At 45.9% G+C, this 23,731-nt stretch overlaps 1 protein-coding gene across 1 annotated transcript in view; it reads left to right on the top strand.

Moving 5' to 3' along the window:
- Positions 1-907: 907 nt before the first annotated feature.
- The window catches only part of cadm4 (cell adhesion molecule 4), a 174,452-nt gene continuing 151,628 nt past the window's right edge, over positions 908-23,731 (top strand). Inside the window, exon 1 of the mRNA XM_069655967.1 lies at positions 908-1,218. Coding sequence (XP_069512068.1) covers positions 1,146-1,218 — 73 coding nt within the window. The 5' untranslated portion in view covers positions 908-1,145. The remainder of the gene's footprint in view (positions 1,219-23,731) is intronic.

Here is a 23,731-nt window from a genome sequence, read left to right as displayed (position 1 = left end):
GGGGGAAAAGATGTGGAAAGAGAAACAATTTTCATAATGGAGCAGCGCTCTCTGACTGGAAAACACAATTATGGGCAAACTGTGTCCACAGCATGAGGGTAAAGTTAAAGAGCCCCTTTAGCAAGACCTAATAGGCCCTGACTTCAGATGAGCAGAAACACAGGCTAGTCCAGAGCACAAGTTTTTGTTCCAGGCCATTACCGTCATTGTGAACGGCGATTTAACAGGATACACCCAGGTCTGCCTCCCTGCTCTCCTTGATGAGTCCTATATGCACATACACAGATAATGGGGCTTTGCTACGGAATGTCCCCTCATCTCAAAACACCCAGAGACTACTGCGCATGTTCTGATATGGCTGTGAGTCAATAAACATTAATAAAGACATTCTAACACAAGTTAATGTTTTTGTGACAATGTCAGCCTTAATACGGGAATATAGTGAGCCCCCTGATTCCAGAAATAAAAGATGAATCAGCAGACATTATGCAATTTCCAGGTGACTTCAGAATACAAGATTTTTTCGCTTCATGTACTCAACATCTGTTTCATTTTAGTTGTCTTAATCATTGTGACACACTACTTTTCGGTCCGTGAGCTGAATTTTGAATAAATTGCTTATTTGCGTCGGAAAATTAATGTTGGTTATCAATCACATTTAGCGCGAATTGATTTCAATTAATTGGAAGGTGCAACCGTTCTTCCCTCCCCTGCTTTCCTCCTGTAAAGCCTTCTTCTTAAAGCCCAACCTCTTTCTAATCCGCACACCCCTCCACCTGCTCCTGCTCCCTGTCATTGGTCAGAAGCACACACAGTCCCGCCCCTTTGGGAAGCTTTTTTAAAAAATATTTACAATGTAAAGTAACCAAACCGGCTAAGCCGTCATTTTAAGGCATTCACAGGGAGAGAAAGTGGGTGTGTGTCAGAGGAAGTAATACTATGTTAAGACCTGCTTTTACGCACTGAGCGCTTGATCAAATACACACTCGTTCACGCACAGTTTCACGCGCGCGCACAAACGCACATAACTACACAGACGCTGAAGGCGCAGTCGGAGAGTGAACCTGCGGGTTCATGTCACTCTGATTTCTCCAAGGAAGAGGAATACTGAGGAAGAGATCAGTGGGGGAATATCAGCTACAGAGATGGCTTTCGCGACCGTGTGGAACTACTGCGTCCCTCTCGCCATCATCACAGTCGCCTGCTTGGTGCGCACCGGTAAGGCTCGAAACGAGCGTGTGAGTGTGATGTGAATGAGAAGAGTGTTAATCTCGCCTCGATGTGGCGGGTCTTTTCCCTGCAAGTTTTTCCTAAGTCCTCTAAGAAGAAGCTGAAAATGCACGGGGTCTTTTCTGACCTGTCAGGCAGAGAAAAGGAGAGCAGGAGCTCACCGCGGGACAGAAACACGTGCAGAAAACGCCAGTTAACAATCATCCTGCGGACCACTGTTAGCATTCACCACTGGGTAATTAGAATCAAAGCATTTTGCTGTAGTCTGGGCTACATCCGTAATGCTCCTTGTGTATGACTCATTGTTTGGACCACTTCTCGTAACTGGGAGGCAAAACCCCCCAAAACACCTGAAAATGAAACCTGAAGTGAAGGGCGCGGGCTCGCTGTTACTTTTTGCCCACACAGAAATATTTAACGAAATGATCCCATGCTCTGTTGACCCTCTTGCGTCACACCATACTGGTTGTTCTCGCCGGACAGACCGTGATTTGGATTTATTGTATCATATCTGCTTGTGCGAGTCCCAGGAGCCTGTGTGCACATACAGCCATGCATGCAGAGAGCTCCGCGTGAATATTCTGACAGCCACATGAGAGCTCATAACAAATGCCCGCAGTGGACCAGACGTGTGATACACACAGCGGCAGCAGACCCAGCTGTGGCGTTAGTTACTTGATTTTATATTCTGCGATAGTGTGAGGGACTGAAAGGACCTTTGAGACCTCACCTTATCAGATACAATAACATCTAACAATCTATTACACAGCCTTTCAGTAGCACCTGCACTGCCTTTGTTCATGTTATTCTCCCCACTGGAACATCTCCGTCTGGGATAGTCCTGCATTGCTCCCTTGCAGGCACAGTATATTTCATGGTCACTACCCTATATAACTAGTGCATCTGCTGCAGGAATAGGGATTTGGATTGGGCTCAATCAGAGCAACTTCAGCCTCACATATTCTCATCCATCTGCTTGGGTGTCTTTTAAAACGCACTTAAAAGAATTCCACCTCAGTCAGTGTTCAGACTGAGCGGGGTCATTGACCAGGAAGTGCACACAGATGTTGCTTCACTGGTGTGTTGTCCTCTATAGGCCTTTGTTTACCTTGTCCTGAGGCAGTGAAGGGGTTAAGTGCTAGGTCGGCTATTGTCATGGCCAGACCTGTGCTGTGCTTTGCTTTGCTGTGATGATGTCTCTTTCATATAGGGAGCACCACATTGCTCCGTAGCCATTCCCTTGGCTGCACTGCCACCGTCCTCATCATGGCCTGTGTATTGATTTCTTCCCTTGAGTGTGGTAGTGTGCATGCTTGTGTGTCTGCTGCTGTAAGAGTGCAGGGTTGATTTATATGCATAAGCGTGTAGGCGTTTGCATCAGTCTAACTGGAGTACTGTGTAAGAGGTTTATGTGCGTGTGTCAGGGCGCCCGTTTATGAATACGCGTGTGTGTTGCATGTAAATGTGCTTTATGTTGTGTGTGTATTTGTATGCGTGGATGTGTATGTGCTGCTTACAGTGCCGGGTTTTGCCTCAGCTGCAGGCAAACCTCTGCTGGGGGCTGCTCACTGATCACTGCCATTAATCTAGCCACTGACAGGGGCCGGGAGAGACAGGGGGCCAGGGGGGTGGAGGGGTGTCACAGGCAGGGGGTGGACGGAGGAAGGAGGCAGAGAAGGATGTGTAAGGATGGTTTGTTTGTGAACACCCTGCACATATGCGCACGTTGTGCAAGCGTTGAAAAATGCATTTCTGATAACAAATCAGCACGGTCGTCAGAGAGAAATGGCCAATGATTCAACAGAAAGGAGGGAAGGTGGAGGGGAATGAGGGGTGGGGGTTGTTATTATGCCAGGATAGAGATGGACAGATTGATTGGACGGATGGATGAATGACTGAACGTATAGATTGACGGGGTGCTGTGAAGACGGCGAGGCCGGCAGACTTGGCCCTCGTTTGAAAAAGGGAAAGAAAAGGGAGACAGAGGAACGGAAAGATGGAGAGAGTAAGAAAGGCAGAAAGAAGCGAGGGAGCGATGGAAGAGTGGGAGAAGAAAGGCAGAAAGACTTCACAGTGTGTCTGACGGGCAGGCCCGAGGGACACACACACACACACACACGCACCAAACCAGCAGTGTGTGTTTATGCGCTGAGTGCACGGCTGTGTGGGGGTGGCTGATCCAGAGCAGCTGTGGGCCAAACTTCCACCCCACATACAGTAACAAATGCAGTTAACTCCACCTCCGCTACTCGCCTAGCCTTAATCGCTACCACGCACACCTCCATCACTCCCCATTCCTCCACCTCCTCCTCCCCATTCCTCCCCTATGCCTCCATTACCACCTGCCTTATCGCTGTGTGCATTAAATCACCTCCATTTGTTTATTCCAATGTGTGCAATGAGAGCCATCCGTTTGAGCTTGTTCCCCATCATGCTGTTTGGACCTTGGCTCTGGCTCCGGCAGTTGAAAAACGGCAGCAGTTGGACGCACTTGTGGGAGGAGATTTGAATACCAATTATAGCTGGTATACACACACACACACACACACACATACACACACACAGACAGGGGCCATGCATAAATCAATGTCGCTGTGACTCACAGACGGGAGGCCTGGCTTGTAAACACAAACATCAAGGGAAATGCTGCACACACAAAAAGTAAAAACATGGACGCACGCGTGCACAGAAAGGTGCAGAAACACGCACACGACCACCTTATGTCTGCGCCTTAGTTGGCACATTAGAGTTTCTTTTGAACATAGGGATCGGATTGCTAATGCATGAGTTTGTCTGAGCCCAATTGCAGTTTTTGATGCTTGTCAGACACAGTTTGCATCATGCCAGAGTTAAGATTGCCTTTTTACTTTCTTCCACGTTGCGCTGCGTTTGCTATTTCAGCGTCTTTCTTTGTTCTTTAATGCGCTGAAAAAGTCTTCCCCGCGAGCAAAGGTTTATCCTTTGATCCGAACCTTGGAGGATAACTCGCCCCCAAAATAAAATAAACTTGTCGACAATTTAATTAAAAAAGTGCGAGACCTCCTTTCCACGCTCTCTGCCCTGCCATCTACCGGTTCACGTCGTAAATGTGAGCCCAGCGCACAATCACATTTCAGTGTTAATGTTTTTTTTTCCTCCCTGTGATTCCCTGTCTTTTGTAGGTCTAAATAATTGGACAACCTGAACTTGGCAGACAGCACTGGCATGCCCGTCAGCACAAGAGAAGCTGAAATGAGCCTTTTTTAAAAATGCGCTGCCTACTGCTGTCGTGCTGGGCGCTGTTTGATCAACTGATGCAGTCTTAAAGGGTCCTGACAGGGTGGCCCACTATCTCAGCCGAGCAACCGCCTCGGCATAAGCTCCATAAACAAATTGCACTGTGTCGCTTTTCGGGCAAGTGATGACTGAAAGAGTTACGGAGCTTAGTGTGGGCTGGATTTTATTTTCCTCCGGGCTTTTATGGGTCCATTACTCAGAAGCAGAAGATGTTCCCAGTCTCACCGTTTAGTGCAGGTGATGTATTTTACAGTAATTATCTTCCAATCTGCCTCCCGGTATTCAATGCGATCCATAACTCCTTGTTTTAGGCTGCTTTTGTTTCACACAATGATCGCATCTCAATAACCCCTTCTGGCTTTATAGACCAGGTCCAGAGAGGCTTTTATTTTTACATGCACTTGAATATTGGGAAGTAACAACTGAGGGGGTTTTTTGTTTCCAATGCAAGGACACATCATGTGATTAGGCTTTCACATATCCCCTTTTTCATCCCTTTTAAAGCATGTTCGGTCCTCATGCACAAACAGAATGCACAATGATCGCAAGGGGCGCAAAAAGACACCAATTGGTAATTGAAGCCTTATATCTCATTTGACCATTTGTTTAATTGTCCATTAGTGAAACTTTCTGTCAATCTAATCAGGCCAGTGCTAATGTAGAAACACTCTTTATGGCTGCCACCTCATCTCCTTCCCATTACTATTCCCCTGACGCTGCCGCTTGTGATTATCATAATGGTGATCTATGTCGTCCTTACGTGTCGCTCCCCGAGAACAACTGGCGTTTAACCAACTTTTACCGCTCAAGTTTTTTAATGCTGACTCGGATGCCAAGGACGTCTCCCCCATTTGCTTGCGTTCGAAGCCTGCCAATCAATCCAGCTCTTTTAAACTCCCTCCGATTGGCTCGGTGCGAAAGCAAAAAGGACCCCCCCCCGGGGTGCAGATTTTACATACTGTGACCTGATGTCCCCTGAGCCAGCAGCTTTTCCTCCCGCCGCTGACCCCTCTCGCTGTATGTTTGTCTTTGCCATGGGAGTGTGAAAAAGCGATTCCCTCTACTACACAAAGGCAGTTGCTATGTATCCGTCCTACAAGGTGTACTTATGTTTTGAGTCGGAGTTAAATTGCAGTCGAGGAACCGGGAGAGTGCGCCTGAAAATACACTCACGCCATGGGGTGAGCATTCCTTGCTATTGGTGACACAGTTTCCATGACGAAGAGTAAACGTTTATACCTCCTGCTCGGCCCTGGGCTTGTTTAACACCCCCCTCCTCGCTGCTGTGACACCTGTCTCCGCAGCTCCCGCAGGGCGCCGCGCTAACTTGGCCAGACAGCGGCCTCCGGTAGCGCTGGCAACCACGGTGATTATCCCCACTCAGGCGCTGCGGCAGGAGCCCTCACTAGGCGTGATTGGACGAGAGAGGCTGATTGAACTGAAAAGGGCAAGTGCCTAAAATTGAGGAGATGGAAACTGTGTTCTTTGCCGGTGCAGAGGCTAATACACATGCTATCTGGATGACTTGATTTAGAGATAAAAGGAGGGGGTAATGAGGTGCTCATCCAGGGGTGAGGAGGATCAGTAAAGGACTAAAGGACAGGTGAAACTGTCAACGGCGGGTCCCTCTACCCTTGGGAGGTCCATGTGTCCAGTGGAGGCTAGCTGATGAAGAGTGACCAGGCTTAGCAGGGGCACCGAGGGACTGATGGGGTCAGAGAGTGGAGAGATGGGGGAGAGAGGGAGAGATGGCTGGCTGCACAGTGTATAAAAGAGCGAAGGAAGGGAGCAGCGAGGGGGAGGAAAAGCGCCAGGGGCTTGCGTCACAGACCAGTGAAGCAGGGAGGAGCGGAGCAGAGGAGAAAGTCAGGCAGAGAGGAGTCCGACAAACAAGTGAATGATTGCAGGATTTCAGCTCTAAAATGGAAGGGTGTAAAAAAAAAAAACCACACAGAAGAGAAGAGAGAGAGAGAGTGCAACCCCTGCTGAGCTGAATGAAGGATTTAGAAGGCGAAAAAAAAAAGCAAGGAAGGAGGGAAAGGGTGAGATTAAGAAGGTGGGACAAATGCAGAAAAGTGCAGGGTGTTGGTGTGAGGAGAGGATGGGGGCGAGGAGGAGGAGGAGGAGGGGAGACAGGGAGATGGATGGTGATACACAGAGATAAAGACAGAGAGAGGGCAAGCAGTGTGTAGGTGACCACACCAGAGAGACAAGGTGTCATGATCGATGAGGTCACAGCACCTACACACCTCACACTCACTCCCACACACACACACAGATACAAGCAAACGAGTATTGAAATTGTTTCCCAGCAGCTCACGGCCAGTCCTCCCACTTCCAGAGAAGCTGCTTCGCCTCCGAGAATTAAAACACCCACACACGCGCTGGGCTATTCATCTGTCTGCCATTTAGAAAGCCTTCTTCGTATCATCGCCATTAATAGGTTCGCTTTGATGAGATTGTCAGATGCTGAAAATTGCCAGTCAAAGCACTGCGCTATCTGCTGGGAAATCAGATGGAGATTTTTCAGAAGGCGGACACAACAATGCTGAAGAGGTCTCGGATGAGTTTTCTATCTTAGAAAACTCTTAAAACGTCTCTCCCCACGAGTGGCAAATTCATTTGAGCTCTGACACGTCTGGCATAGATAAAGTGGCGGTGACACTCGCAGGGATTTCAGAAAGCCCGTCAACAGTTGTTATCAGACGTTATTAAGTCGTTTTAATGAGTGATTTGAGAGAACATTTGAAGTTGGGGGGGAAAAAAGAGGACGTTGGCTTAAAACGAATGTAGTAAACAAAGGATTATCACAGATTATCTTTGCAAATGTTACACAGAAACACACATTCTGGCGTACTGTACGCGCTTTTAAAAACCAAATGCTATCTCTGCATGAAAGACAAGTGATAACAGCGGCTGCCAATAGATCAGACTCAGATTGCCCGGCTCCATTCTGGTCGGATGCCAAGGGATTGTTGACACAGCTACTGAAAAAATAAAATCCACTGCAGCTTTCATGATACTTCCCCGACACGCCCCTACACTAGTCCCTACGAGTCTATTGTGCTCTTCATCTCTTTTTCAGGCCGAGGACAACAGCCTGAACATCAGGAGTAGTGAGCTTTGATCCACTTCATTAGCAGACCGTAAACAACCATTAATTGTAGGCAATTAATTAGCAGCACATGAAAACAATCCTCGAAACGTCGGCACGCTCTCGTAGACCCTAAGGTGCTTGTAGGAAGGGAAGATTGAGAGAAAGAAGTGGACAAGAAGAGAAGAAAGAAAGAAAGGGGGTAAAATGAGGGGACTAAGCCGGCGGTCATGCTTAATGTGCTGGGCCTGAGATTTACCGCAATGATTTGCTGGGCTCTTTTGAGATTCATAAGGTCATCAATTCATGCTCCGCTTTCAGCAGGCCAATACAAAAGTGAGGCTCTGCAGCCGTCTGCACTGAAGGGAGGAGAAAAGAAGAGAAAGCTCGGCCAAATTGGATTGGTGCTGCGATTGTTTCTGCAGAGATTGTTACAGTTGGCAAGGCCACTTAAAATGTGGCCGAGCACCAAACGACCTTGAGAAAAGCTCTGGCTGATTCTCTCCCTGGATTCATTTCCTCCTGGGCGGCCGAAGGGGCGTTCAAGTGCACGACTTCTGATTCACCTTATGGCCGTTAGCAGGTACACACCGTCCCCCCCTCACCCCCCATAAAGCGCACCAGCAGATTGCAGGGGTGCCTCGACTCTCGTCCGCAGACGCGTCCTCATCTCCGTGTCCATCTGCCGCGTGAACAATGTTATCATGGACGGCAGAGGGCTCTACTTTCTGGCCGTCGGATCAGCCGTACAGTCTGTGATTCTGAATGAGCTTGACACAAGCCTTGGGCTTTGGACACAGTTGCAGAGAAACGGAGGTTCACAGCGACTGCCACCCGCTGGGCCGGACTGGGTAACTGAGCAGTGAAGCAGCTTGCAGAGGCCAGTGGGGTTCTGCGCTCCGTACCAGAGACATTTTTAGCTTTTGTGGACTCTGTAGCCATGGACAGCAAGTGGTTTTTGTGTCTGCAATATAGATCCTTCAGTGTGGAGAGCCAGTACACAGAACTCGCAGCACGACTCTGTCGCCTCTTGACTGCATATACAGTAACATACTTTATTGCAAGAGAAACTAATAAAAGAAAGCTGTGGGGGTTTGTGCTTTCATTCTTGATTATTTTTCTGCTCCCAAGGGCCAAGATGGCTGCCATCTGTCCTCCGTTTATCAAAGCGACTCTCTGTGTTCTACTCACCAAGCGTCCAGTCTGATCCAAAATGACGTGATAAATGATTTTACTTTATAAAAGATAGCTATTCCTATCATTTAAATGCATGATATAAAATAATTATGCATTACGTGTTTGGATAAACACCTTTATTCCCTTGAACCTTTATTCAAGGTTAGAACATGTACAAAAGGACACATCAGAAGTCTTCAATTAGTGTGCACTTAATTTGCATTAATCTGTGGGTATGTCAAGTCCCTATGTAGCAAAAGCTCTTTGATGTATGCTTTTGTAAAGCAGGAAATTAAACCTGCCAACAAAGATAAAGGCTCATCGATCTAACGGAAGTCAGCACGAGTCTGGAGAAATGTCCAGAAGTTAATTTCTCCACGTCAGGTTCTAATCAGCTCAGATTTGGTTAGATAAAGATGCCATACATGAGAAGAAGCACAGTTTGACATTTTGGGAGACTTTGTTGGATCGTTTTTCTCTGGAAACTTGCAAGTTTCATCGGATTAGGTAAAATGTTTATAAGAATTCAATAACGCTACGTTCAGACTGCAGGAAAATGTGGCCCAAATCCGCTCGTTTTGTGGTCTGTTTTTTCATGACCATGTGAGCAGCACAAATCAGGTGGAATCTGATCTTTTTGAATCTGATTTGTGTCACTGGTCGTAAATCAGATACAGATTTTTTGCAATGCGACCTGAGTCTGAACAGTCAGAATACATGCAATATTTACGTCCCTCTCGATTCTTCACAATTCTGCGCTGGCGGGAGTCAAACTGTAAATATAAACATGGAAGGAATCTTGGCTCAGACTCCGCGTCCACACACACACCTCCGTACTGAAGCAGCAGCCATTGCTCCACAGAAAGCCATAATTAAAAATGTGTTTCTCTTTCTCTTCATCTGCTGTCGAATTCGCTGGCTTCCACGGCACATCACATTTATACATGAAACCGTAAACACTGACTTGTCTGTGAAGGTTCTCAGTCATCCTGGTCATGGTAATTCTGAGCTTAATCCAAAAGGCAACTGGACTTCTGGAGTCTGAACGTCGCCTTATTGAATTCTTATAAATCTATTACCTAATTCAATGAAACTTGCAAGTTTCCAGACGCCGACTTCCATGGCAACCGTGTTTACGACGGTTATTGTTCTTTTGAGCGTGCGGGTCAGCTCATGACCGTGACCTGTTCACACTGCGATCTGGTTTTTGGCCACATTTTAAAAAATAAAGTGAACAGCCAAAGAAACAAATCTCATCTGAGCAACAGTTTGTTCATGTGATGTGAAGAGAGTGAATACTGAAAGAACATTTAACTTAATTATGGTGTCTTTCTAATGATTACTGCTTATTACCTTGAATACTGATGAATGTAAGTCATTGTAAAAAATACTTCAGTTGATTGTGTTGACTGTACCTCTTACTCATATGAGTCAGAGGCGTCAGCACAGCGTGTCCTTAACTGCTGGAAAGATAAAGCTTGAAAAACCTTGAATCTTAATTAGATTTCAGTTATAATAACACGAACTTCATCCTACGTTTATCACCACTTATTTATTTTCCTTAAGCTTTCAGCACGATGGCAGAGGTAGGGGCGGGGTCAAATGTAGTTTTGTCACAGCTCTGCTAACATATGCAATTCTAACCGCTGCTTATTTACCGTGGAGATGGATTTGAGTTGTGCTGAGGGGAAACGATTTATGAGCTTATGGGGAAAATTAAAAACAAACATAAAGCATAGGTAATTAAAAAGCAGGTTGATCCCAAATGATGACTGGTGCATAAATCTCCGGCCCTGTTACAGAAGCGTGCACAAATCTGCGGCAGCGCGGACACGCGGGTCGCACTCGCACGCACGTAAACACACACACAAATTTGCATGTGAAGGAATACAAACATTTCACTGCACTCGGGAGACTGTGGAGACCTTTCCAAACTTATTTACTGCAGCGTGTATCCTGATGCGCTCTGCCTTTTAAATGCCACGTTCCCTTTCTGGCCTCCTTCTTTACGAGCCTCCTGAAGATAGTGTATACAAATACAAGGACACCGCTGGTTATTGTGATTCAAGTGCGAGAATAATATTCACCAGAACACCTCGACAGTGTTTCAGATTTTCCTTGTTCCATGTAGCACCCTGCTTCCGCCTTTTGTTCTCAAACAAAACCTGCTCTCTTCTTGATCGCTGCACTTGTTCTTCTCTCCCCGCATGGCTTTTTTAAAGGCCTTGTTCTCTCCTTCCCTCCGACCCGCCCTCCTCTCTGATCCCTCTCTCCCGGTTCTCCGGCGTGGCGAAGCTGGTTCGAGGGCCTCAGCGGTGTTTCGGTGTCTTTTTGTCTGTCCTCACCATGATCACTCAAAAGCCTGCTCTATCCCTCCTACCCCTCCCTGCGAGCCTGTCTCTCTACAGCTAACCTTGTTGCTACTTAAATGCCAGTGCCCATGCCCGTGCACACACTCCACTCGTGTGCAGCAGGTGCATGTGTCCGCATGAATCTGCTCCAACTGTTACTGCGAGTTTGCGATAAGTGAGGGAATCAGTGATGGTTGGAGGGACAGATTTTGGCGGAGAGGAGGGGGGGAGATTTGTGATGCCAGGATCGCTCGCTGATGGATCTTTTGGCGAACCGTCTCTCCAGCTTCCCTGCTGCTTTCCACCTCGTCCCCTCCTCCTCTTCCTATCCACCTTTTATACTGCCGCCGCAGGCTATAGGGAAGCCAGGGCCAGGTGCGGAGAGGTAGACAGAAGAGGGGAGAGGAAAAAGGAGAGAAGGAGGGTTGACAGGGCCCAGGTGGCCAGCTAGAACGCTGAGCTTCTGCTGTCCTCTTCTCATTTGCATAGACAAAATGATTCTTCCCCTCAGTCTGGCTCTTTTTCTTTTTTCACTTTGCACGGGTTGCATCGATTCATTTCCAAACTTATTTTCGTCCCCCCCCTGCCGCCTCCTCTCCCGCCATCGCTCTTGTTTCTTAAAATAAGTTCCACTCCCTTTCTTTTCTTTTAACTTCCTTTTTCCTCTTTTAAACGCACCTCCAGATTTACCTTCTCTCCCCATCTCTCTCGCTCTGGGCCTGCTGAACTGTGCGTTTTACTTATATGCTGCTCTGCAATATTCTGAAGGCGGAGGCTTATTTTCACCGTACGTGCACTTCAGAGACCGTGAAGTCCCCCCCAACCATCTCCATTCATCTCCCACCCACCTCCTCTTGCTCCCATGACTGTTTTTAACCAACCCTATATGTTCCCTCCTCCTTCCGAGCATCCTCTTTTCCGAATTCTATTTTCTCCGGTGCATAACTTTGTGTTCCCATTATTTGCAGCAAAGCGGAGTTTAGCTCCTTCATATTTAATTCCCTCATCTCCTACCTACCAATCGCTCATGCCATCACTCACACACAAAAACACACACATTCATCATCCCCCTCATTCCTCCTCTACTTTTTCCATCTCTCTTCTTTAACGTCTGTCGCACTTTATCTCACTTATCCATTATACATCACGACCCACCTTTCCTACGTGGCCCGTGTTTGGCATTTTGACCGTTTTACAGTCGTGCGTGCTGCTGTGTAGGAGTGTTTTCGAAAGAGGCTGAGTAGTATTCCGCGCACACGTGCGGGCGCACACACATGCATCGTTGTGCTGCCGTTTTTGTCATGCCAAACACACTCCTGACTGGCTCAGCCTCGGACTAAACTGTGCAGAAGCAAGCATGTAGTTATGCACAAATGTACTTTTAAATAGTCTGGCTACTTTTTAGCGACTCACCTTAACACATTTGCCTTTAGAGATATGCAGGTTCTCATCTTTAAACTTCCACAGACTTATATAGAAGCCCAAATATATACTTTCCTATATGCGAGCCGACAGTGTCTGTCAGATAGCCACACACTGATTCCCGTGCACTTACACACACACATTCAAAAAACAGCCATCAGCCTCCCTCAGAATTGCTGAATTGAGTTATGTAGCCTGTCAGTCAACTCTCAGAGCACACACACACACCCACACACACACACACACACACACACGCCCACGCCCCTGACAGATTCCTTCCACACACACATCCGCCCGTCTGACGGTGCATATTTCGCATGGGGAAGGGACTCAATTACGGCGAAGGTGAAAGAAGCAATAAACACGGCACAGATACAGTGAGGCCCGCTCAGCAGCGCCGCAGTCAATCACAGAGCCGGTGGAGGCAGGTAGCCGCTGCCGCTTTGCTCATCCAGTTGTGAAGTGCTGAGAACGGCCAGGGGTGGATGGATAGAGGTATGATGGGAAGGAAGGGGGGGGGGATGTAGGGGAGCAAAAAAACGCTGCCATCTGACCTCCCGAAAAATTATGTGCCTGTAACCAACTTACATGGAAGTGCCACTGAGAGTACAGAGCGGTGGGATGGATGGAGGGAGGGAGGAAGGCATGGGGAGATGATAACAGCCAACCTTCATTTCAGCCCTCAGCGTACACACATACACACACAGCAATATACTCTATATACACACACACACAAACACACTTGACCGTCACTGGCGCTGCAGGATAGCTCCAGGATTTTGTCACCCACCCACACTAGAGGACCAACAGCGCAATCACACAAAATAATGCATCATTTGCCCGGGATGCATCTGCTGTCCTTTCCCCTTTGTGTGTGTGTGGGATTATGTGTGAGGCTGGTATATCAAACACCTCGCCTGCTATAACTGCTGTCACTGCCACTATTCATGCATCAGAGATTAAATATATTATGGAAATTCTTACATGTGACTGCTTATATTAAACAAGGCTAGAAAAATCAACAGAATTCATGACCCTGCTGACGATGTTTTAGCAAATAAGGTTAAAGATTAAATCTTAGAGATGCGTGATGCCTCTAATTACGCTGCGCTGCAAAGCGGAACTTACTTTCCTTCTCTTTCACATTAAGTCTGGAGGTTATAATAACATTTTGCTAACGAGGGTTACGGCTGAAATCTTGCTAAAAAGTGAAAGGTCAGAACAAGAGAAGTCAGACAGGTTATAAAACAACTCTAAGGTCATAAACAGAGTTACTTGAAAGACCGGTTGGATTATTAAATTGGTTAAATCATTACCAGCTGCTATTGTTAACAAAGTTTACAGCCCGACTTCCTGCATCAACTTTGTTCTACTGTCCTTACCAGTGTCAGTGTCGGCAACTATTTTAGATACTTTAGTCAGTTTTACCTTTTATAGTCTAGTTTTAGTATTTAAAACATTTCAGTCCAGATTTAAAAAGTCTTCACATTTCAGTCTTTACTTTTACTCAAATCGTTTCTCTCTTGAGAAAATATGACCCCCCTCTCCAGTCTCCCTCCCTCGCTTCAGGTAAAATTAGCACTTTAAATTAAAGCAGATCAACCATACAGTAAATGAACGATGAAGACACGGCATCTACATATTACTTTTCATCATCGCTTCTCATTTAAACAGTCTGACTGAAGCAGACAGCCGACGACGGCTCCTTTTAGTGTGGAAGTAGCGTCAAATGACGCGTAAGACGGCCCTTTTTTCTGTGAGCGTGCACAGAGCCTGAAGCAGAAAGCCTGGGTGACACAGAGAAAGTTTACAACCACCTTTGTAATACCTGTTATCTCCAACCAGGTCACCTAGTTACAGGAATGAATTGCTTATATTTTGACAGACAGATTAGTTGCACAGTGGGGGGAAATATGCATTTTGAATGTCCGGCAGTCCATCACATTCAAGTCTTTAGGTCGTCAACGTCTCGTCCTCATTATGGAAAAGAGATCGTTGACGAACGTTTTTCGTCATAAGCTTTACTAACGAAATTGGGTCGGATTCAGGAGGATCTGCACACGCCGGTTACAGGCATGCATTGCTTGTATTTTGACAGGACAGATGGATAAGACGCTCAGTGGGGGGAAGTATGGATTTTAAATGTCTGACAGCCCCCCACTAACATTTTAGTCCCGTCTCGTCACGTGAAAGAGGGGGTATTATGCTGTTTCACATTTTAAGATGCATCTATAATGTTACAATGTTGGATGTCCAGACTAAACGTGGGTGAAGTTTCAAATCTGTAGGTCAAAGTATGTTGGAGTAATCCCCAGGCTTCTCAGCCCAGTCTGCAGGCTGCTGTGAACGGCAGGTTTCACACAGTTTTTTCTACACGCTGCCCTTTGTGACATCACAAAGTGCAGCCTCAGCAGGAAGAAAGTGGGCTTGTAGGGGCGGGCCTTCTTAAAGGGACAGAGCTGACTGAGTCGAAACAAAACATACTTTTCGTTTTTATTATCAAAGATCTGTTTTTAGCTCTTCCCGTCTTCGTCATGTAAAAAAGATCGTTGACGAACATTTATCGTCATAGTTTTCGAAATCAACACAGGTCCTCACCGTGGTTGTACATGCACACATTTGTTGACTGACAGATTAATAACAAACTTTTCGGCTACACTGTTTCCCACTCGCAATCTGTCTTAGCTTCTGACAGCTCTTGTGTCATGACTCCTTATTTTTGTTGGCAAAATATTACCACAACCTTTAAAAATAATGTCCAAAGCCATGATTACAAGACCCAAGTTGTAATACACTGGAATGATCCTTTGAGGTACCCGTCCCTGGTTGCAGAGATCTCTGAGCCAGGATCCAAATGTGCTGCTGATTCTGATATTTGGCAGGTTCGGGCATGCTCACAAAATAACAGTTAGTGTGTTACACCTGGCAAGAATATGAAACCGAAAAAACAGCTAGACAGATGACAAAATTTGGCTCCGTCTCTGCCGTAACCAGTCGCCGGTCTGTGTGGCGCAGGTGGTGTTTTTCTTCCCCGAGTGTCACAGAAAGAACATAACCTCTGTGAATATTCGAGGTCCTGCAGGGCTGCTGGTTTGGCCTGAAGTGAAGCATTCGAGACACAATCTGTGGATGTCAATCGATCGAACAGACTCGCACATACTTGTAGTAGGCGATGTTCTGCCATAGACGCGCCCACACAAACATGTAAACACAACTCTGAAAGTTTCCTCACTCACAGAGAGATTCACACCAACAGATGGAGTTCTGCACATATTTATTTGACAAGAGTGCAGCACACACGCACATGCAGGAAGATAAATGAGCACTCACTTGAACTCACACACGCGTCATACTGTGACAGTTTAGTAGCTGCATTAACATCATCGCACGAGGCTAGACTCAATAACTACAGCAGAGGAAGATGGGGAGCGACTGCCTACTGAGAATCTAATAGTTCCAGCAGCTCTCTCACTCACCTCAGCTACCTTTCGATCTTATCCGTCTCTCTCCATCTTTTATTCATTTCTGTTCCCCTCAGCACATCCGTATTTCTCTCTGCCTCCTCCTCCGTCTCCCTCTCTCTCCACCTCGTCCGTCTCTGAATTTACCACCAAGGCTTGCCTTTTGGCAGTTCCTCCTCCATTACTCCAGCCTTGGTCTGCTCGGCCTCTGTGTCTTTTTTTTCCTTCCTCCCCTCTCGTTCCCCTTTGCCTTCTGTTCTCTCAGACATTCTCTCCTTTGCTCTGTCTCTGTGTCAAATCCTATTCTTTTGTACTTGGCCCAAAACTTAGCTCCCCTCTGTCTGTTTCTCACTCGGCACCTTCTTCCTTTAGTTGGAGTTGGCAGAGTTATGGAAGGAAAGTGTGCAGGGAAAAGCAAGTTGTTGGGAGGTCGGGCCTCCCATCAGGAAAACACATTCTCCCTCCTAAATCTTACAATATGGCAGCTTGGTCTCTGGCCCTGAGCTTCACAATATGAAGATTTAGGTACCACTCTATCATCCATGCCATGGGCAAGTTAGCCATGATAAATATGCAACAACCATTAAGACTTACAAGTAAGCAGTCTAGGTAGGTAGCAACAATAAGTACAGATAATCCGGACAGATTTTCAAAATAAAGCTTGGATCGTTGTTTCAAGTTTTTTGAGTCTTCATCGATAAACATAAACGCTTGGTTAACGATGTGAAACAGTTGCAGTTTGATTAGATGAAGGCTCGAAAAAACTTCTGGGTTGGGTTTACATTAGGGCTGCAACAACTAATTGATTAAATCAATTAAAATCGATGATTAAAATAGTTGGCTACGAATTTCATCATCGATTAGTTGGGTCTCTGTTATGATGCACGGCATGCGCTGTGAAAACATCACTGGGGGCAGCCAGCCAATGCTGCGGCTTGTGTAGCTCACGTGATGAATTACAGGAAGTCGCTCCGTCTCCTCCTCAGTTTGTTGTGCAGTGCAGACGATGTGTCCGCCTCCGGTAGATTAGTGCCTGTTTACACGGACAAACGCACGATTACGGATTCTAACGTTCATTTAAAAACAAACATAACGAACTGAAACTCCGTCTGTTTTCTCTCCTCTCCGTTTTGTGATGGGCCCATAGCCGGGCCACTAATGATGTAGCGGAGGACAGTAGGCCGTGGTAGTAAAGCTGTCGATAAGCTAACGCCACTGGTAAAGCTAATATAACGCTAACTCTTAATAAAGCTAATGCCCGGCTTCATTAAACCGTCACAACATGGAGAGAAAACAGACTGAGAGTATTTCTGTCCCTAATTAACTTGTAATCATGTGTTTGTCTGTCAGAACGGACACTAAGCTATCGCTAATTAGCTGAAATTCAGTGGGTGAGACACTCGAGTATAACATAACGTTATGGAGTTTTTGAATATTTCATGCCATTAGTCAGAGACAGACTAAAGTGAATCTTTTATTTATTCACAGCAGAAACATTATTCCCTATAATCACTTCATGGCTGCATCCCCAATGTTCTGTTTTATTATAGTGGCCTCGTCTGTACTTTGTCATGTGAAATTATGTGAAGTAAATCAACAAAATATTAATTGAGTTACATAATTGATATATTAACATTGCATTATACATGAAGAAGAACAAGATCGATTATCAAAATAGTTGTTAGTTGCAGCCCTAGTTTACACACCAAAACTATTGGGTTAGGTTTTGGAAAAAGATCATGGTTTGGGTTTAAATAAGTAAAAATGTACGTATCAGAAATTCACAGCAGGTGGAATCTGGGAATCAAATCCTGGACTCCTGGCAAAAAGTCTGTTTTTTTCCAATTGCCCCGAGCGCCATCCCAGTCGGTCTTTATGCTAGAAAAAGAGCAGATATATTTTATTAATCCCTGAGGGGGTATTCAAATTTTTCACTCTGTTAGTACGAGCATGCTACACACACATGGGCCCGGAATACAGACATGCACAAACAGGACCCTTTGGACATGCATTATTAATGGAAAGATGTCAGAGTGAGGGGGCTGCACATGGACATCCACCCTGAGCAGCTGGGGGATTCGGTGCCTTGCTCAACGGTGCCCAGGAGGGGAAGTGGCACCTCTCCAGCTACCAGCCCCAATTCCATGGTTGGTCCATACCAGAACTCGAACCAGCCACCCTCCAGGTCCCAAGCCAAGTCCCTACATACTTAGCTCATCCACCCCAGTACCCTATGTCACCTAACTTCATCTCAAAACCACAGCATCCAGATATGACATCATAGGGATCCAGCTTCATATTAATCCTCACAAAGCTGCTGTTTTTGAGGTCTTGGGAGAGAGAGCGGGTCGGTCAAGGAGAGACCTGTACTGTACGGACCATCACAAACACGCGTCCGCCTGTTTTTCGATTAATCATATTAATTGCTTGTGTGGAACTCCGGGTTGTGACACTCTTGTTATTGCTTTGTATTATTAATAAAAGGAGTTACGGTATGGAGGAGCTGGAATCAATAAGTGGCCTTAAAGGGAAATTAAACAAGGCGAGAGGGGGACAGGGCACGGGGACAAACTCGGTGCAGCTCGGACATTGTTATTAGTTGCTGCTGGCCTTTAATGAGGGTTATTTAATGGGCCAGAAAACAGTCTCGCACAGCAGCCAGCAAACTGAATGCTGATTTGTAACCGCAAGTTCAAACAAAAGACTGACAAACTGAGCTGAAAACACAGGGGGTGAAATATGAAGGTGCCAGAAAAAACAACCCCCTCCAGTCTGCCCACCATTACATCCCAACACTCACTCCTGCTTCTGTTTGTCTTTAGCTCCACTTATTTCCTCATTTACCTCTCATTGCTCAGGGTCTTCCTTTATCTCTCTTCCCTCTCGATCCCCTTATCCCTCAGTGCCTTTTCTTTTATTGGAAATGTATTCATTATAAGACAATAAAGGTTTGATTGGAAGAGCGGTCCGCCTTTCAGAAGAGGGGGATGAGAGGCAGAGTGGGAACGTGATGGCATTACACACCTGATGTCTTCACTCAAAGGCAGCTCTGATTTTTCCCTGCGCCGCTGCTTACCCCTCAACGTCGTATCAAAGCTTCTGTGATAGAACAATGTGTTTTTACGCCATTAGTGCTGAGGAGAGTTCAAGGAAACTGCTGCAGCTGCCTGCAGGAAAAAATATATTGAGCTATTCATAGACTGGTGAGAATGCAACACAGGTTTCAGAGCCACTTTGGTTATGCCGTATTTACAATTGTCTAAAGCCGAGTGTGACAATCGTTCAATTATGTGATGTGTGTCTCCTGTGTAAACATAGCACTGCGCTGTAATGTAATTCAGTGTAATAAAGACATCTCAAGGGTGGATGGCAGAGATGGATGGAGCGACGCAGTCAGAGGCTCTGCATGGGGTTAGTTCAGCCCGGGTTATCACTCCTGACTTCTCTTTATATTCCCCCCTCTACCCTCGTTTCCTCCTCAAATCATAAAATAATAACACAGAACAACATTTTAGTTGTATTTGTTTAAGAATGTTAATAATAGTTAGTTGTAAAGTCCCGCCTACACACCCAGAAACATGCACTGAAACATATTTAGTCAGTCACAGGGCTGAGACACAGAGACAGACGTACCCAAGCATGCATGGAGAGAACAGAAAGAGCCCTTACATAGGGACCAGGATTCAAACCAGCAACCTTCTAGCAGTAAGGCAACAGCGCTGACCTCTGCACCACTGAGCAAGTTTAAGAGTATTTACTCTAGAAAGTCATGTTTTAAGACATATAAAATGCTCTGCTTGAAATAATAAATTGCCTGTTATATTTCTGCAAAATATGTTGAATTACTTTGTAAGAATCCTCCCAAGGGGGCACCGGTTTAGCTCAGGGGTTAAATCGGTGACTATGTATAGAGGCTATAGTCCCCGATGCGGCAGCCCCGGGTTCAACTCCCGCCCCCATACCGCGTGTCATCCCCACTCTCTCTTCTCCATCCTCCACCACTATCCACTGTCCTCTCTCTAAAAGAAAGGCATAAAAAGCCATAAAAGAATAAAAAAATAAAAAATCCTCCCATGGCATCTCCTCCTTCAGCCTCATTAAAAAGTCCCTAATCTGCATCGTCCCGCCCACTATTCGAATTTCCAACCAGCCCCTCTGTCGCGAAAACAAAACACGTCTCTGCCATCGTTAAGTGGCAACTTGTTGAAACTTAACTAGCTTAAAATGTAGTTATTAGTAGTCGTAACGTTAACGTTAGTAGTTAGTGGTGAGTTTGCAAAATTTACGATGACAGTTACAGCTGGCTTGCGCATCGCCGAAGTGGTTGCCATAGGTTACACATAATGATATGCATAGCGTCACCCCGTCCATTAACGTGATTGGCTCCTTAGGTTTGTGACGTCTCAAACCTGCCAATCTGAAAACGTGTTGTTCAGCCTGTCCTTGGTACACTGCAGTTTAAAAGCACACAGGCCCAGCCACGGAGATGTTGTCCCTGATATGTCTTGTAGCACATGAAGAACACCACATGGAGATGTTTACAAGGTTAAAACCTTGATTTTCACTGGAGGGGGTCTTTAAGTAAGTTGCCTTGTAGCGTCAGTCCAACACCGTGTATCTATGGTCGGTGAGAGACTTGTATTTTTATTGTCATATTGGTCTAATAGTACTATTTTGGAGGAATTACACAAATGCTTTGTGCACACCCGATTTCCTAACTTGACTTCCTTTGTAATAGAATGTTTATCAATGTTTAAATGCACCGCAGAGACGTTACAGAATTGAACCGTTCTTGAGACGAAAACACATTAACCATGAAAAGAAATGAAAACTACAATTTCTGTTTTTCTTTTCCTTTCTCTGAAGAAGATTCCAAAGTGGCGACATCATCGCCGGCCTCCCTCAGCCACCATTAATGATTCGTAAAAGTCTATATAACCAGCAGACACTTTTATTACATTCTGCCGCTGCAACTCTCGGTGGCATTTCATTGGAACACAGTCCAGGCACTGAAATGATACGAAAGCCACACGGCACTGCTCCACAGAGCCAGCAGAAGGAGAAAATGTCCATCGCACAGACATACCACTGCAATAATGCGAGCAGAATAACTATTATAGTTGGAAGTCTGCCTGAAGACAAAGATATTTGAGCTCAGGTTAATTAAAAATAGAACAAATCTTCGCAGCGTCTTTGTTTTCCGACGTCTTTATTTTTAAAGTTGAGCGAGATCGCCATCATGAAGCGCCAACAGCAGAAGCATCTGATGTTTGGTGTAAATGCCTTTCATGCAGAATAATCTAACCTCAGGCTAAGTAGCAGAACTTATCAAGCACACCTGAGAGCCATTCAGTGGGGCTCAGTTCTCTACAGTAAGTGGAAGCTCAGGCTGTCCGTCCTGCACTCAGTCTATTGAGCTGGAGCCGTGCGAAGCGCTGTCAGCGCTGATGAATCTCGCCTGCAGGTGTTTACAGGTGCAGACGAGTGTGCTGTCTATACTCCGAGGGAAGGGGGGGCTGATGGAATCTAAAAGTCTGCAAATTCACACAAATAAAGCAGAAATATGCATCTGCAATCTCCCTGCCAGCTTTATTAACCTCTGTGTGCACACTGCCCTCTCCAATTCATCTCAAGCCGGTGTGAAATCTCACATATGGGGACACGTTTGATGCCTGTTCGCACAATTATCCAATAATGAAAGTCAACAAATCCCTACATGACCTTATTTGGACATAAACCAGACTTGTTTTGTCCTCAATCTGTCATTGGCAACAACCTGTGACAGCTCCCAGCAGTCACTGCTGTACGGCAATTACACACAAGCCTATTCATGTTGCCTTACCGCGCTGTATAACTTCATGCATGTTAATCCTTACATTTCGGATGACCATGTCGCCTGTAACACTTCTTGAACAAGAGTAAAATCCTCATGTAGGAAGCAGGATTTTTAATGCGGCCATCTATTAAAGTTATGTGAAGCTGTGTTGAAAATCTGTTGCGACCGACAGCGTGATGTGCTGCGAAGATTAAGGCTCCAAATAAAATGTCGCCCAAAGCCCCAAACTCTCTCTTTGATGTTATCTGCGGCTCTCTTTCCCACATCGCTATTTCACACTCAGTTGTACACACGGAAAGTACCAGACATGCGAAAGTAAAAGAAACGCCGCATAGTTTCTCACTCTCTCACAGCTGACCAATCAGTGAGGGGAGCGAGTGTGAATGTGGTGGGGCTGCACAGAGCACCCTTATCATATCCTGTGCTGAAAACGTGTGTGCAGGGGGGTCTAGCCCCTTTTTAAATGCAGCTATATTTGAGCACATTTATTAACATACAGACACATAAACACGCAGTATGGATCTCACTCTACAAACATCACCTTGGCCGTATAGAAATGAATGAACGTTCAAACGCACCACAAACTGTTGATACACCAGCGTTATTCACCTCCTGCAGCACGGCACAAAGGCAGAGACATTTACCGACTATTAATCAGACGACGCATCTTTACTTTTGCTTTCACTTATTCAAGACGTGTACGTGTCTGTGGGTGAGCGTGTGTGGGCATTACCTGCATGCGTGCGTGCTTCGACTCTTGTTTGTTGCCGTTTTGCTGTTTTGAAAGAGCACAAAGAACCCCGCGGTGGGAGTGAAAAGCTCAGCCTCCGGTGCTATAGGCCTCTGATGAAGAGATTATCGGTGAGAGCTGTGAAATAAAGAGTGTTAATTAAAAGCAGAGAGTGGAGGTGTGGGAAAATCAGGTAAGCGAGATAACATAGAGCCAGGGAGCTGAATAGAAAATTATTTACCTACCCACTCACACACACACACACACACACACACACACGCAGAGAAAAACCATTTTAACCCAAGAAGATAGGGTTTGAGGAATAAAATGAGCAACTTAGTGATGTGAAAAGTGTGCAAGAGAGCGAGCATCACTGAGTGGGAGGGGAAGGGAATAAGGGATTAATTGAATCTGATTTTAATCCTGCTGTTTGCGTCTTCTTGTTGTGCATGTTTTTCACTAAAAGGGCAGGTTGGTGTGCGCGCTCTGGTGCTTGTTGAGGTCAAATAAGGCCAAGAAAAAGTTTAAGAAGTGAAAGCCATCAGGGCGAAGATGGCAGATTAAGAAGAGGAAGGAAACCATCTCCCTCGCTTCCTCTCTTCATGTTTGAAGCGGAGTTAATGGAAGATAACATTTGAGCCAGGCCCCTTTGAAATGATTACAGATTCTAAGCGCAACATAATTACAGGGAGGAATAATGTTTATGCGTCTGAAAGGGAGAAAGACAGAAAGGGGGCAAAGGTGAGGAGAAAGGGAAGGAAGACAAAATGTCAGCTTGTAAAAAAAGTGCTTTAACCGAAGAAGTTGGGAGTCGCGGGGTGACGCTGGAGAAAGTTGCAGAGGTGGAAAGGGCAGCGAGAGAGAGAAGGAGAGAGAGAATGAAAAGAGAGCGGCAGCGAGTAAAAGGGATTAATGGGAACGGATTTTAATCCCGCTGGTGATATTAGGGTGAGCTATATTTGGGGGTTGCCAGGGGGCGGGAACTCTGAGAGGGGGAGAAAGAGAGGCAGAGAGGGGGGGATTACATCTGTAAATCATTTTAATGACGCCTCTCCTCTGCATTAGGGGGCAGCCAGGAGGCCAAATAAACAGTGTGTAATTAGAGCGGGGGAATGGGAAATAGAAATAGCGAAAGAGCCGGGGCAAGGGAAAGTC

Source organism: Semicossyphus pulcher, unplaced genomic scaffold (genome assembly GCF_022749685.1).
Source record: "Semicossyphus pulcher isolate SPU_LCO1_2020_fin unplaced genomic scaffold, fSemPul1.0.p SCAF_9, whole genome shotgun sequence".
NCBI classification, from domain to species: domain Eukaryota; kingdom Metazoa; phylum Chordata; class Actinopteri; order Labriformes; family Labridae; genus Semicossyphus; species Semicossyphus pulcher.
The sequence above is the reverse complement of the archived record's forward strand: the minus strand, read 5'-3'. Positions and strand labels throughout refer to the sequence as shown.